The sequence below is a fragment of the Bos indicus x Bos taurus genome, chromosome 9, assembly GCF_003369695.1.
Source record: "Bos indicus x Bos taurus breed Angus x Brahman F1 hybrid chromosome 9, Bos_hybrid_MaternalHap_v2.0, whole genome shotgun sequence".
NCBI lineage: Eukaryota > Metazoa > Chordata > Mammalia > Artiodactyla > Bovidae > Bos > Bos indicus x Bos taurus.
The window spans coordinates 81,574,308-81,591,207 of NC_040084.1; the positions used below are offsets into that span (position 1 = coordinate 81,574,308).

Below are 16,900 nucleotides of genomic sequence, written 5' to 3' on the forward strand. Positions count from 1 at the left end.
ATGGCAGAAAATGAAGAAGAACTAAAGAGCCTCTTGATGAAAGTGAAAGAAGAGAGTGAGAAAGTTGGCTTAAAGCTCAACATTCAGAAAACTAAGATCATGGCATCTGGTCCCATCACTTCATGGCAAATAGATGGGGAAACAGTGGAAACAATGGCTGACTTTATTTTTCTGGGCTCCAAAATCACTGCAGATGGTGATTGCAGCCATGAAATTAAGAGATGCTTGCTCCTTAGAAGGAAAGTTGTGACCAACCTAGACGGCATATTCAAAAGCAGAGACATTACTTTGCCAACAAAGGTCCGTCTAGTCAAGGCTATGGTTTTTCCAGTGGTCATGTATGGATGTGAGAGTTGGACTGTGAAGAAGGCTGAGCGCTGAAGAATTGATGCTTTTGAACTGTGGTGTTGGAGAAGACTCTTGAGAGTCCCTTGGACTGCAAGGAGATCCAACCAGTCCATCCTAAAGGAGATCAGTCCCAGGTGTTCATTGGAAGGACTGATGTTGAAGTTGAAACTCCAATACTTTGGCTACTTGATGCGAAGAGTTGACTCATCGGAAAAGACCCTGATGCTGGGGAAGATTGAGGGCAGGAGGAAAAGGAGACGACAGAAGATGAGATGGCTGGATGGCATCACTGACTCGATAGACATGGGTTTGGGTGGACTCCAGGAGTTGGTGATGGACAGGGAGGCCTGGCGTGCTGCAGTTCATGGGCTCGCAAAGAGTTGGACACGACTGAGCAACTGAACTGAACTGTACAGTTTCCTCATCACTATCCAGCCTCCACTAAGAGTTTGCCTGCCATTTTCCTGGTTTTTGCTAATAGCTACCTCTCTGCTTTTCACCTGCTGTTTGCTCCCAAAGCTGATGCTGCATGTTTTAAGCCTGTCATGGCAACGTGCTGCTTGTAGGTAACAATTTCTCTATCAGTTAGTTTTTGTGGCTTAAGAAACTGCCACATATCTTAATGGCTTAAGCAGCAATGGGCTTCCCTGGTGGCTCAGAGGGTCAAGTGTCTGCCTGCAATGTGGGAGCCCCAGATTCTATCCCTGGGTTAGGAAGATCCCCTGGAGAAGGAAATGGCAACGCTCTCTGGTACTCTTGCCTGGAAAATCCCATGGACGGAGAAGCCTAGTAGGCTATAGTCCATGGGTTGCAAAGAGATGGACATGACTGAGCGACTTCACTTTCACTTTTAAACTTCAATGATTAATTATTTCTTACAGTTCTATCAGTTGGCTCATCGGTTTTTTATTGGTTGTCTCCTGGCTCATTTGTGTAGCTGCAGTCACTTGATGGATTAGCTGGGGGCTGGGTTCAGCCAGGATTACTAAGACTCCTGGGTCTTATTCTGTAGGCAAGTCGAGGCTTTTTCATATGTTTGATATCAGGGTCCCAAGTAACAAGCTCTTTTGCAGATGTGCTTTTCAAGCCTCTGCTTGCATTGTATTTACTACTGTCTCATTAGCCAGAGCAAGTTCCAGTCTCATGGCCACACTCCAAATTCAAGGAGTTGGGAAGTAGTCTATACTTCTTGATTAGAGGACATGCAAAGAATGTGTAGTAAAATTTTTTCAACCTTTCACAAGAGTATGTCCATATTTGGGAGGGGAAAATGGGCCCTATAGGAAGTCAGGTTAAGAAAGTATATTATGAATTGATGGTCAATCACATCATGGCAATAACCTAACAATTTGATGCTTTCATAATTATTATGAATCTTGTTGATGGGTTATATATCATTTGTCCAGTACAAAGGCAGGGTCGCACTGGACACTCAGTTTGCCACAGGCACTAGCTTTTCCTTCCCTGCTGTGCTTAGGTTTGACCCTAGAGGGCTGCTGACCCACTCATAGCTTACATTGTTAAATGCTTGGTTTTTATGTAATTTCTTGGCCTAATACAACCTGTGTGGGAAGTGAGAGGAATGTCAGTAGCAGTATAGGGAAGTAACTGAGATGAACTCTGAAATTGTAACAGTGCGGAAAGAGAAACGTTTTAAAACAAAAGTGCATCATTACACAATTCAGGGATTTTAGTAATGATAATCTGAGTCACCAATAAATTGTATTCAGTTTCCTCTCTTTAAGGAAACAGTGAAATATATCAGTGCAGTTTAGAAGAGCATCACTGACTTGATTGACATGAGTTTGAGTAACTCTGGTAGTTGGGATGGACAGTAAGGAGTACATTTAAACCGTTTAGGGAATATTGTTAGAAGTAGTAGCCTCTTGGTTGACTTTCTGTTGTAGTTTTCCTAATGTTTGCACCTTGGCAACCAGGAAACCTTTTAGATCAGTGGGACCAGCTCATTTGGGGCTGAGCTGGGTCAAGAAAGGTGGGCAGGAAGGCACTGAAGGCCACTTCCTTGTGTACACCTTCTAGAGAATCTCCGGCTTCCACGTCCTGCCTCTCTCCTGACCAGTTTGTAGACTTGAGCCTTCAAGTGAACTTAGACCTTCATCTCATTTAGGATCCATGGCTTAACGTTGGTAGGTCTTGGGAAGGAATGACTATCTCTGAACATCTTCAAAGGCCACTTTCTATATAATTGCAGTGCACTTTGCTCGTCCTACTGTGAATGAAATGATAGCTTTTTCAGGGCTTCAGGAGAGCAGTACTGGGCCTGGGACTTATCTACGACTAGCACAGACCAACAAGCAGGTCCCTAACGTTCCGGTGTGTGATGCTGTCCTTTAACTACCCCTTACCTTCTGTGGTAGTGCTTCCCAAGCCTTCCTTGCATCCATCACCATTTCTTGTCTTGTCCTTCAAAAATTATTCATTCTCTGTTCTATTTATGTAAAAAAAGTTATTTATATTTTATTCTATCTGTATCTATCTTCAAAAATTATTAATTCTACACTTGCAGAGTAGCATATGTTGGCTGCTAACTTAAGCAGATAAATAAAGCTCAACTCCATACTAGTCAACTCGTGTACTTTCCTTGTGTCACATAAGGTGGTAACCTGATTGTAATGCATACATCTTAAAGGAATTAGTCTTTTAAACAAATACATATGGTTTTGTGGGGTTTTATCTAATTGATAAATCTACAGGACATTATAAAAATGTTGGAAAATAGAGAAGAGCACAAGGAAATAATTAAAGTGATTTATATTTCCACAATTTGAAGAAAACTACATTTTGATGAAAGCTGAGCACCAAAGAATTGATGCTTTTGAATTGTGGTGTTGGAGAAGACTCTTGAGAGTCTCTTGGACTGCAAGGAGGTCCAACCAGTCCATTCTGAAGGAGATCAGCCCTGGGATTTCTTTGGAAGGAATGATGCTAAAGCTGAAACTCCAGTACTTTGGCCACCTCATGTGAAGAGTTGACTCATTGGAAAAGACTCTTATGCTGGGAGGGATTGGGGGCAGGAGGAAAAGGGGACGACAGAGGATGAGATGGCTGGATGGCATCACTGACTCGATGGACGTGAGTTTGAGTGAATTCCAGGAGTTAGTGATGAACAGGGAGGCCTGGCGTGCTGCAATTCATGGGGTCGCATAGAGTCGGACACAACTGAGCGACTGAACTGAACTGAACATTTTGATGTGTATTATTCAAGCCTTTATTTCAAGACGTTTGCATGACAGCACTGCTCATTCTCTTCCCTTTACAGATTTTTTTCTATCTAAAATGATATTTATGCTTTTCATCCCATTAGATAGCCTTCTAAACTCTGTGATTATGTAGCCATCACTATCTCATTTTTGCACCTTTAAATTATTTTTGAATTCCTGTGAAAACTGTGGTGATGAAAATATTTACAATTATTAGCTTCATATAACTCTGAATATATGCACCTAAAACAAGAACACATTTTAAAAGTTTTTAATACATATTATTCAATTGCCCTTCATCCTGCCCTGTGGCATGCAGGATCTTAGTTCTCCAACCAAAGATTGAACCCAAGCCCCCTGCACTGGGAGTTCAAATCTCAACCACTGGACTGCCAAAGAGGTCCCTAAATTATTATTTTTTTAAAATTCTTGCCAGCTTGATGACCAAAAAAAATTTCAATGGTTTAACTTGCATTTCCTTGTTTTGATAGTAAAGTCCCTCATGCCTCACTTTTTTACACCTGCTGGAAATAATTGAAGGTAGTGATTAAGCAGGGCCACTCTAGAGCTGGACTAGTCACTTACTTGTGACCTTGGGTATGTTCCTTCATCTCCCTAAACTCACCAACTCTGATAATGACAATACCTACTTCATGAAGTCTGTATGAAGATTAAAGACAGTATCACGTGAGAAGTGCTTAGAACATGCTTACTGGCATTACAATAAGTACCTGATACCTACTAACTATCTCCATGTTCTCTGGCACTTATATTTCTTCTTATATGAATTGCCTTTTCATTGTCTTTGCTAGGGCAAGTGGTTTTTCTATTGGTTTTTTTTTTTTTTTTTTTGGAGGGGCAAGAGTTTTTAATATAGTAAGTATGTTAACTCATTATCTACTATATATTGCAATCCCCTCACCCCCACCAACTTGTGCTTTGTCTTTAAATTTTATTCAAAATGAGGAAATATTTAGGTATCAGGTAATTCAGGCCAGGGAAGGCATAGTTTTGGTCCAGCCTGGTTCTTTTTTCTGCCTCTCAACTGTGTTTCTTGGAGTCACTTTCCCCTCAGTGAGAAGGTCTGGTATTGATCTTTGTCATCAGAAAGCAGAAATGGCATTTTAAGCAGGTAACTTGTTGTATTAAAAATCACCACTATGGAATAAAACTTTGCTTAATTTATGTAACTAATGGTCATGGCAGATGGGAATCCATGGTTAATATTTCACCATTTTCCATTTATCACTGAATCCAAGTTGTCAGCATTCCATTAGTGGTGTTGTGAAATTAATTACTTCAAATTGAGGGAAGCTTTTGAGATCAAGATCCCTGATAGATTGAGTAGCCATTAAATGCTACTACTTTTCTCCTGTTTCCTGCAAATTATATAATAGAAAGAAATCTTTCTATTTGTATAGAAAGATCTTGTATAAAAGAGCAAAATGTTCATTATTTTGGCATATATACAGTATTAATAATGAAAGTTTTTCACTTCACTGGAAAAAATATGGACACACAGAACATTATTTTGCCTTGCTAAACAGGGAATTGATCAGAACCACCCTTATAAAAGCATGGAAATTCTGCTTGAGCTGCCAACTTATTTCAAAAAGCTATTAAAAATGGGCAAATATTGCTGCTGTGTGATGGGTATATGGGAGTGTGTTATATTATTGCTAGTAGGCTTGTGTACGATTAAAATTTTCCATATAAAACTTTTTTAAAAAAGCAGTTTTGTTAACAACATTTACCACTAGCGATATTGGGAAAAATTGAACGTCTTTTACTTCGGATTCTTCCTTTGGCTTTTGCCATGTGATTCCCACATAGATAAATATCTTCTTTCTGCTCACTCCTCCTACTTATTAAAATCACATCAGTCAGTCAGTGAAAGTCGCTCAGTCATGTCCGACTCTTTGCGACCCATGGACTATACACTCCATGGAACTCTCCAGGCCAGAATACTGGAGTGGGTAGCCTTTCCCTTCTCCAGAGGATCTTCTCAACCTAGGGATGGAACCCAGGTCTCCCGCATTGCAGGCGGATTTTTTACCAGCTGAGCCACACTTAACTATTTCCTGATCTCTTTTACTCAATATCGTTCATTAGCTTGTATTTGGGGATTTTGCCCCAAAATATTTTTAAGCACTGAGTCTCAAACAAATACTCAAATTAAAGTATGTATTGGTAATATTGGGCATGCTGCTGCTGCTGCTGCTGCTGCTAAGTCGCTTCAGTCGTGTCCAACTCTGACCCCCGAGACGGCAGCCCACCAGGCTCCCCCGTCCCTGGAATTCTCCAGGCAAGAACACTGGAGTGGGTTGCCATTTCCTTCTCCAATGCATGAAAGTGAAAAGTAAAAGTCAAGTCGCTCAGTCGTGTCCAACTCTTAGCGACCCCATGGACTGCAACCTACCAGGCTCCTCCGTCCATGGGATTTTCCAGGCAAGAGTACTGGAGTGGGGTGCCATTGCCTTCTCTGGATATTGGGCATAAGAGCAAGGAAATTTCAACTTCCAAATTTTATACTTCCTTATTAGATTTTGATCTTTGTTCATTTTGTTGTTTTACTTTAAGCAGGTTCAACTTTTATGTTTTTAAGATAAAAAATTAAACCATGATTTATATCATTAAAAAATTGTTATGATATACAAGACTGAAGATGCTCACCAGTGCTGAAATAGACACAGAATAGACAACACTTAGAGTTGGTCTCAAAGCTTATAAATTGATTTTCCTTATTTAACAATCTTTTTTTTTTTTTTGCTTCTTATTGGCCTTTATTTTTCTGCAAGTAGACTGAGGCTATCTGATTGCTTGAACTTTGATAAGTAAAGCAACATTTTCAGGTGATGGATACTACATATGCTATAAGTTTAAATCAAGAGATAACAACAATAAATAGTGGTAAATAAAAACTGTTAGATGTCTCAACAGTAAATAGTAAAATACAGAAATTATTTAAATAAGAAAATAAATAAAATGCAGAAAAAGATCCAAAAAATATTCTGAAACTCAAGGCAGAAATTCGTCATTAATGTGTCAATGTTTTTTTTTTTATAAGTATGTATTTTACTTATTTAACAATCTTTATCTTTGCTAAGGGGATCTCAGGTGGCACTAGTGGTAAAGAACCTACCTGCCAATGCAGGAAACATAAGAAATGTGGGATCAATCCATGGGTCGGGAAGATCACCTGGAGAAGGGCATGGAAACCCACTCCAGTATGCTTGCCTGGAGAATCCTATGGACAGAGGAGGCTGGTGGACCACAGTCCATAGGGTCGCAGAGTCCCACAGGATTCAAGTGAATTAGCATGCACGCACACATACATATAGATAGGGCTTCCCTAGTGGCTCAGTGGTAAAGATTCCACCTGCCAATGCAGGAGATGCCGGTTCATATCTTCCTGTGTGGGGAGGATGCACTGGAGGAGGAAATGGCAACCCACTCCAGTATTCTTGCCTGGGAAAACCCATGGACAGAGAAGCCTGGCAGGCAGTGACTTAGGGGCTAAAACAATGAAGAATGAAGAGGCTGGGCCAAAGCGGGAAAGACCCTCTTTGTGGATGTGTCTGGTGGTGAAAGTAAAGTCCCTTGCTGTAAAGAACAATGTTGCATAAGAACTGCAGATACCTACAAGCTATAAAACACAAAGGTGACTCCCAGTCACATCAGTCCTTCACTCATATGTTTTGAACCATTTAGCTCCTGTAGTGCATTTGTTACCTACACCCAGGAGTAAAGAATTGAGAGTGATGAGCAGTGAGCGGAACATCTATTTTAATCTTTAATTCTCTCAATGCAAATACTTTGACTCTCGCTAGAGGAATTTAACCTCCATGTTTCTATTTGCAGGCAAAATGAAGGACCGACTAGGAGAACTCGTGGAGTTAACCAAGCAGTTTGACCAGCAGTTCCCAAACGACGACGACGATTTTGACTCGCCTCACGAGGACATCGTGTTCGAGACCGACCACATCCTGGAATCCTTGTACCGAGACATCCAAGACCTTCAGGAGGAAAACCAGCACCTGATTGCCGACGTGAGGCGGCTGGGAAAGCAGAACACCCGCTTCCTCACGTCCATGCGGCGCCTCAGCAGCATCAAGCGGGACACCAACTCCATCGGCAAGGACATCAAGGCCCGGGGCGAGAGCATTAACCGCAAGCTGGGCGCCATGAAGGCGCTGAGCGAGCAGGCGGAAGTCCAGCACGGCGCGCACTCTGCCGTGGCGCGCATCGCGCGTGCGCAGTACAGCGCGCTCGCCTGCATCTTCCAGGCCGCCATGCACGAGTACAACTGCGCCGAGATGAAGCAACGCGAGAATTGCAAGATCCGCATCCAGCGCCAGCTGGAGATCATGGGCAAGGACGTGTCGGGCGACGAGATCGAGGACATGTTCGAACAGGGCAAGTGGGACGTGTTCTCCGAGAACCTGCTGGCCGACGTGAAGGGCGCACGGGCGGCTCTCAACGAGATCGAGAGCCGCCACCGGGAACTGCTGCAGCTGGAGGGCCGCATCCGCGACCTGCACGACCTCTTTCTGCAGATGGCCCTGCTCGTGGAGCAGCAGGCGGACACCCTGGACGTCATCGAGTTCAACGTGCAGAAGACCGTTGAATACACCGGGCAGGCCAAGGTGCAGGTGCGCAAGGCTGTGCAGTACAAGAAGAAGAACCCCTGCCGGACAATCTGCTGTTTCTGCTGCCCCTGCCTCAACTAGCAAGTGGCCCCCGGCCGCCACACCTCCATCCCCGAGCGGGATGGACGAGGAAGCACTCTGGGGGTAGATTTTGAGGCCATCTGTCCTCTGGTGAGTTGCGCTAATCACTATGGACCTGAGCCCTTAGAGAAAGGAAAAAAAGGAAAAACACGAGGTGCAAGAATTCCAGCCCAGCTCGTACTTGGAACAAGGGTGGATCCCACCCGCTGATTTCTTAAGTCACGACAGATGCCAGCTGAAGTTTTCTGAGGTCGTTTAAAGGGCACATAACACCCTTGCCTCTTAAAGGAAGCCACATAAGGAACTGACGTTGTGACTTAACTCTACGGTAGATGTCCAAGGCATGTTTGTACATGAACCTCTAGCCGGAAGTCAGTTCTGGATCGGCTCACAGTATGAACTTGTCATCAAAATTCCAGTTCGTGAAAGCACCTCGGTTCTATTCCTTTTCGAGTGAAACTGACCTTGGGAAAAACTGCACATCTTCCATTTCTGAGTCTTCCTCTGGTTTATGCTGTGCTATCCCCATCTGAATGTATATCTTCTGCTCATGTCCTCTACTTACTAAAATCACATTTAACACTTATTTCCTTACCTCTTTACTTTCAGTATCTTCCATCAGAATACATTATGGGATATTTTTTCCCCAAAAGTTTTTTGAGCACTCAATATTGAACAAGCACTCAAATTGAAGTATGTACATCACATTATATATATTTTTCATAAAAATAATTTAAAATTTATCTTTTTACTTGATAATTATGAATACACTTATATGTAAATGTAAAGTGCCAATATTTACTAATGTATGTACATAATGACCAGTTGGTTTAGCTTTACCTTTGTAAATATATAAATATCAAGAAAAACATTTTTACTGTGTTGATGTTGGTTTGCTTGTTTTGAGTTTATCTTGCTCCTGTCTGCATCTCCGTAGTTCAGTTTGGATCAAAACCACCTGTTTATTTTGAGTTGGTTGGTTATGGTGGTAAAGAACAGATATAAAATGCTGAAAATGCATACAGAGTTAGAAATATTTAAAAAAAAAAAAGGTCAGAAATAATTACTTTTGTTTTACTGTGACCCATTCCTTTCATGCATTGAAATGTAATTTAAAATAGGGATTCCCTGATGGCTCAGAGGTTAAAGCGTCTGCCTACAATGCGGGAAACCTAGGTTCTATCCCTGGGTCAAGAAGATGCCCTGGAGAAGGAAATGGCAACCCACTCCAGTATTCTTGCCTGGAGAATGCCATGGATGGGGTCGCAAAGAGTTGGACACAACTGAGTGAATAGTCTTGTTTTTCAAGTTAAATAAACATTACATTATAAGCATGCTTTTTATGTATTTGTGTCCTGACCATTTAAATCTTTATCTAACTTTTCAATTATTGTTCTAAAAATTCTTCTACCACCTTGTTTGAGGCTGCAGCTGGTGAATGGACCTCTGAATGGGGGTGAGGGGGATGAAAAAGAATTCACACAGGGATGTGTTGCTTTCTCTCCTGAGTTATTAGTAATAGTTTAGCAAAATCATCATGTTTCGGAGATTTGGTTTCATTTGCAAACTTTGTAATATCCTTACCTACACTCACCATGTTTCCTGTCTTTTTTATGAATAACTCTGAACTCTTTCTACTCATTGTTTAATGGATAAGAGGGTTTATTCAGTGGTCATTATTCTCAGGTGCTTCAGACAGTGAAATTTTAAAAGGAGTAGAAAGAATAGCTGAACTCTTTGGAACTCACTAACTAATCTGCTTATGACCATGAAATCTAGCCCTGCTCCTAATTTTAATTTCATGGTTAATATGAGAATTGTGGAAACCAAGTCCCGCTGGATTCTTCTTAGACTTCTCTCAATTCTTTCTCAGCTAATTCCAGGGATGATATGTTTCACCTTTCACCTAATTCCCTTTCTCTAAAAAAATAAAAGTTCACACAGCTCCATTACTAAGTCTTCCATGGTAGTGAAGAGATAACTGGGAATACAGGACATGGGCTATTACTAGTTTCCATAAAAGAGAATACTTCCTGAGTTTACCCCATAATGCATTTTCTTTGTTTGGAACCATTCATGAAAGTCAAGGAGTTTGCTGGTTCTGGGTATTTTTAAATTTTTCACATTGTAAAGTTAGGTAAAAATTTCACTTTAATATACTCAGAGATTTGTGAACTGTTGCTTATTGAAAAGGCAAGCATTTCTCTTCCTGCTCTTCAGTAACTATCCAACTGTGGCATAGCAGAAAAGAACACAGATTCAGGACCACACTCTCTGGGTTTAAATCATGACTTTGCCACACACCAGCCATATGACTTGTGCCGGTTTCCTCATCTGTAAAAAGGATATGATAGAACCCACCTCCTAAAGTTGTTGGAAGAAGTAAATGACTAAATATGTAAAGGTACTTAGGATAGTGCCTGGCACATGCTAAGTACTATATTCATTATTGTTATTGCATAACTTTCTTGTAGACTGATAGAGCTGCTATTAATTAATAGCTATTAACTTCTGAGGAAAAATACATGCTTATAAGGGCTTCCCTGGTGGCTCAGACAGTAAAGAATCTGCCTGCAATGCAGGAGACCTGAGTTCAATCCCTGGGTTGGGAAGATCCCCTGGATAAAGGAGTGGCTACCCACTCCAATATTCTTGCCTGGAGAATTCCATGTACAGAGGAGCCTGGTGGACTACAAAACCATGGGGTCATGATGAGCTGGACACAACTGAGCAAATAACACTTAAACTTCCATTCTTCTGTTAATAATCTTTAATAAAATAGAAGAAACCAAGACCTTATCTTTTTTGAATATTAGGGTTTAAATTTTTTTTTTTTACAATGAAAGAGCTGTTTTCACAGTGGCATTTCATGCTTCTTATATTCAAGTATGTTACGAAGATGAAATAAGATGTTCCACTCCAAAAAAGTTAAGCAGGAAGCAGCTGTTCTGCTCCATGTGACAAGTGCTTTCCCCTGATCCTTCCAAGCTATGAGTCAGAAAGTCCCAGAAGTTCAGCTGTGGGGGCCAGATCACAATAGACCAAAGACTCTTCCCATATCCCACCCTATTTCTTCAAAGCCCTTCCTGGCTCTGACTGCCCTGCCTTGGGGTGGGTGAAATGCTGGCTTTTTCCTTAAGAAAGGGGGCTCCAGTGCCATGAATGGGTGCTGAGAGTGGGGTTTACCTCATCCTGTGATGCTCACTTGGTAAACTCTGAAAGTTGCCTGTGGGTAAGAAGCAGACTTTGAGGCAAACCTGGTCACTACGTCACTTAGGTACAAAATGAAAGAACCAATCACAAAGAACAATAGATCCTTCAGGGGCTGAAGGTAAAATCTTTTAAAGCTATTTTTAAAAACCTTTTTCCTTTAAAAAGTTTGGCTGCACTCAGGCCTTAGTTGCGGCACACAGGATCTAGTTCCCTGACCAGGGATTGAACCCAGGCCCCCTGCATTTGGAGTACAAAGTCTTAGCCACTGGACCACAAGGGAAGTCCCTTAAAGCTATTTTTTTTTTTAACTTTTATATTTTACTTTTTTTAAATTAGAGGCTAATTACAATATTATGATGGTTTTTGTCATACATCAACATGAATCAGTCATGGGTATACATATGTGCCCTCCCTCTTGAACTTCCCTTCCATTGTCCTTCCCATTCCATCCCTCTAGGTTGTCACAGCACTGGGTTTGGGTTCCCTGCAGCATATACTGGACTTCCACTGGCTATCAGTTTTACATATGGCAATGCATAGGTTTCAATGCTATTCTCTCATACCATCCCACCTTCTTCCCCCCACCGTGCCCTACCCCCGCCAGCTTAAAGCTATTTTAACATATGAAGAGATTCCGAACTAGCCAAAAGCCACAGACTTTAGGTGGTGACAACTCCAGAAATGTAAATAATAGGAAAGACGGTCACCTTGGATGCATCAGTATCCAGGATAAAAAGAGTTAGAATTTTTAAAAAGCTGATCAATAACATTAAAATGTTTGAACTGTGACATCACAAGAGTTAGTGTATAGTCTTTCAAGATAACAACTTGGAAAGAGAATAGGGTTCTTCTTGTGTCGATGCTTTATATATTCTTGAAAACAGTTCCAATGCTTTGTAGTTAAATGTCACATGCCAAGATTTTTCAGGCTCTACAGTATAAACTTGCTATCTTGACAGGCAACTACCGAATATTGTACATAGCTTAAAAATAATAGGGTGCCAGTAGTCTTGGTTTCTCTGTATAAATTTTGCCATTCTACTTTCTATTAATACTATCAGAACTCTGTCTTCAAAATATGAAAGGTAAATATTAATCGATAAAATGAGAACCTAATGCATAGCAGAGGAAACTCAGTGATCTGTGGTGACCTAAATGGAAAGGAAATCCAAAAAAGGGGGATATATGTTTATGTATGACTGATCCACTTTGCTGTACGGCAGAAACTAACACAGCAGTGTTGCTGTAAGCAGCTCTACTCCAGTTTAAAAAAATATGGAAGGTATCTCAAACTGCAGCATGCAAGTCTCTCATTTGTAATCAAGGTGATGGTTTGAAACATGCAGTCCATTCTAAAGGAGATCAGCCCTGGGTGTTCTTTGGAGGAATGATGCTAAAGCTGAAACTCCAGTAGTTTGGCCACCTCATGCGAAGAGTTGACTCATTGGAAAAGACTCTGATGCTAGGAGGGATTGGGGGCAGGAGGAGAAGGGGATGACAGATGAGATGGCTGGATGGCATCACCGACTCAATGGACGTAAGTTTGAGTGAACTCTGGAAGTTGGTGATGGACAGGGAGGCCTGGCGTGCTGCGATTCATGGGGTCGCAAAGAGCCCGACACGACTGAGCGACTGAACTGAACTGAACTGAACAGTTGACTTACTTTTGATAGCAGAATTAAAAATCATTGGAATTAATAAAATAAGACTATTAGAAATGGAAAATAAATAAGATCTAGAATGTAACTACACCATCATGTAAAAATTGAGCATCTTTATTAGCAACATGTGTTATGAACAATGAACAAGATATCTTTATACACATAACAATGTGCTGTGTGTAGTCGCTCAGTCGTGTCTGACTCTTTGGGACTGCCTGGGCTGTAGCCCACCAGGCTCCTCTGTTCATGGGATTCTCCAGGCAAGAATACTGGAGTGGGTTTCCATACCCTCCTCCAGGGGATCTTCCCAACCCAGGGATCAAACCCAGGTCTCCCACATTGCAGGTGGATTCTTTACCGTCTGAGTCATCAGGAAAGGCCCATAACAACATCTGTTGGCATAACACCTTTTTTTTTGGCTGCGCACCTGGGAGGTTTGATCCCCAATCAGGGATCAAACACAGGCCCTAGCAGTGAAAGCTCAGAATCCTAACCACTAGGCCACCAGGAAACTCCCCTATAAAATTCTTTGATTTCATTATTTTCATGACAATTCTGTGAAGTAATATTACCTTCCCTTTTTTTTTAAAGTGGAAACTAAGAAGCAGTCCTATGCTGGGTGCTGGGCCCAGAGTAGGGGCAGTGTCCTGGGAGCAGGGGTAGGTCTTGGTGAGAGGAAGACAGACAGGACTGGAGAAAAAGCTACTTGGGGAGAAGCAGATCATCCAAGAGAATGGTCAGTCCAAAAGACTTCATGGAGAGAGAATGAAAGTCTGTCTCAGGGACTGAAGTCGGCAGAATTGGGGTCAAATTGGGACCAGGAAGACTTTGTACCTTATTAAAGGTACAGACTAAGGTGGGCTGCAAAGAAAGCTATAAAACTGTTTTAAATTTCAGTTTTAAGAAGGGATTTTTTTTTCTTTTTTATTCTTTCAGCCAAACAAAGATTATTTTCAAAATTGTGCACAAGGGCTTCCCTGGTGGTCCAGGGATTAAAAATCCACCTGCCAATGCAGGGGACGTGGATTCCCTCCCCGTCCAGGAAGATTCCACGTGCCGCGGAGCCACTAAGTTCACTTGCCACAGCTACTGAGCCCAGGTGCTGCAACTCCTGAAGCCTGCGCCCTAGGGCCGAGCTCCCCCGAAAGAGAAGCCACTCAATGAGAAGCCCACGCACCACAATTAGAGAGTAGCTCCTGCTCGCTGCAACTAGAGAAAAGCCCGCACAGCAGCAAAGACCCAGCACAGCCAAAAGTCAATGAAATAAATAAATTTTTTAAAAATTGTGGACAAAATATGTTGGCTCAGGTTTCAGCTATCCATATTCCTCTCTCATATGGCATCTAGTGGGGTCATTTACACAAGATACTAGTGTAAAAATCTGGTCATAAAAGGCTGTATTTCAGGGCAGTGGCTTTGGGCATCAGTCCTAAACTGTCTGCAGTCACTGAGGTCTTTTTGTGAGGCTGCCCTGAGATGCGTCAGTCCATTTTCCTAAGTATGCCAGGCTACATCCACATCCCAATACAGATTCCTTAGAGATCCATAATACTTGTCCAGTACAAAAATGTTCAGCTGCAGGCGGATTGAGCAGAGAAATAACTGGCAAGGCCATTCCTTCTCCTGCAGTAGTTGAAGATCAAGGAGAGATCGGAGGACCCCGAACTGCCCATCCTTTGAGCTGTGAGCTTTTCTGGGCTATGAGGCCTCACTCTCCGCCTTTGGAAACCATCCTGGCAGAACTACTGTTAACGTTCTCCCAGCTGCCAGCAGCTGGTGCTCCAACACTTTCAAAAGACGGTTTGGGACCAAATCAAGGAAAGAATCTCCAGCGGGTAGAGGATATAGGAGGAATGTCACTCCTAGATAAAAAGAAATGATTTAGCCTGCACATGACAAAACAGGAATTTCTCTTGCAGCGAGACATGTTTAACTAGTTCATTCTTTCGCCCTGCCCTGTGGTTTACCCTGGTCTAAAGCACCTTTAAAAGGGAACAGATGAGGTTACAGAGCCTCTCTTTCGCGATTTTCATCGCACTTGATAATCCGGTTCATGGAAGAAACCTGTCAAACAAGAAATGTTACTGGGTGGCAAGATGTTAAAACAGGCACCAGCGCAGGAGAAAGTAACACCGTCTGGGATATGAAACAAAGTACCTATTCTTTCAATGCTGGGACTCCTCAGTAGGAGAGCTTCTTGGGTTTGGCACCCTGCCTTGGGTCTTATCAATACATGAATAATTTTGCAACAAGTGTTCATTTCCAAAAAAAAACCACAGCTTTATTAGCAAAAGTTGCATCCCTTCTCACTGATAAGAATTTCAGTGTTATATTAAATATGACTGGCAGAGCATACCGGGGAATATAAAAACGATGACGAGAAATCCTTTCCTTCTTGATAAGAGACAAGAGGCTTAAAATCAATATGTTTGGAAGGAATGGTGTGAATGAATTTGATATTTAAAATAGGAAGAAGGAAGGACGACCTGTTCCTAAAATCAGAAAGCAAGAGAACCCTGGATACCCTAAAGGGAGGAGGATCAGGGGACATGATGAAGTGGAAAGAAGTTGAAAGGGGAAGATGAAAATACAAACGTAGAGTTTTCAGTGAATTAACCTGATTGATTTTCATCTGTGTGCTAAGAAATAGAAATTGTGAGCAAATGACTTACTTGGCTGATGTGTCAACAGGGACAATGGTTTCAACTAGATGTTGGCAGGTTGTCTTCTTTTTTTCTCCTCTGTGTATGCCCTGTGAGTATAATTTGGTTACATTATGTACTATAACATTCTAGAGTATAATTTTGTTTGGACCTAACCTAAATTCAGTGTAGTAAGTGGGTTGAAAATTTTGGAAATTTTTCTTAACACCTAAAGGCTTCTATAAATTTCTGATAACTCAGAGTCTTTATACTCACTTGCATATTAATTTATTTTCCTTTCACATTTTTTATAAAACAAAAATGAAAAAACTGTGCCTCAAAGTTTGATAAAATATGATTGTCACTACTCTCTTCATCCTACTATTACATTTTTCTTTAACAATAAATAAAACTGGGAGAGGCTGATGCCATTAATTCCATTTAGTCTATTGTTTCTTCACCTGGTCTGCTTTTTTATTCAGAAGAAAATGTATATGTATGTATATATGTAATAAAATGTATAATATATACATATATATATATTTCCCTTTTCAAAATTTTTGCAACACTTAAAAACAAAATAAATACTACAGTTTACACCTTAAACAGTAACTCCTGGGATTAAAGGTGCATCATGTAGCAACTGAACAACTGAATTACCTTCTTAAAAAATATTGCTAAAATAAAACAAAACAAAGGAAATATTTATGCATTCAGATTTATATTACCATTTCCTCTGATTTATTTGACTGGAAAAACAAGCTGTGGTCTGTCAATGTCCACATGCTCTTGTGGGCTTAGTAGACAGTGTTTGCCTTCTCCATAGCTACACTACATAGCTAAATTATCAAATGAGTAAGGCAACTAAGAATAAAGGGGGAGGGAAGTGACTGCTCCCCAGTGCTTGGCAGCATAAAAACACAGAGGTGCCACATATATTTTTCAGAGTAGTGGGTCAAATGAGTTTGCCTACACACTGTCATGTGAAATGGCCAAGGGAGTGTACCCTTGACTCTCTCCTCTCTCTACCTTCTTTGTAGATGACTGCATCCATCCCATGGCTTCACTGCTTTATGGTGATAATT

General features: G+C 41.3%; 1 protein-coding gene across 1 annotated transcript in view; it reads left to right on the forward strand.

The window, feature by feature from the left end:
• STX11 (syntaxin 11) overlaps positions 1-9,350 on the forward strand; it is a 31,173-nt gene extending 21,823 nt beyond the window's left edge. The window contains exon 2 of the mRNA XM_027551765.1: positions 7,431-9,350. Within this exon, the coding sequence (XP_027407566.1) occupies positions 7,436-8,299 (864 nt within the window). The 5' untranslated portion in view covers positions 7,431-7,435 and the 3' untranslated portion in view covers positions 8,300-9,350. The remainder of the gene's footprint in view (positions 1-7,430) is intronic.
• Positions 9,351-16,900: the final 7,550 nt, after the last annotated feature.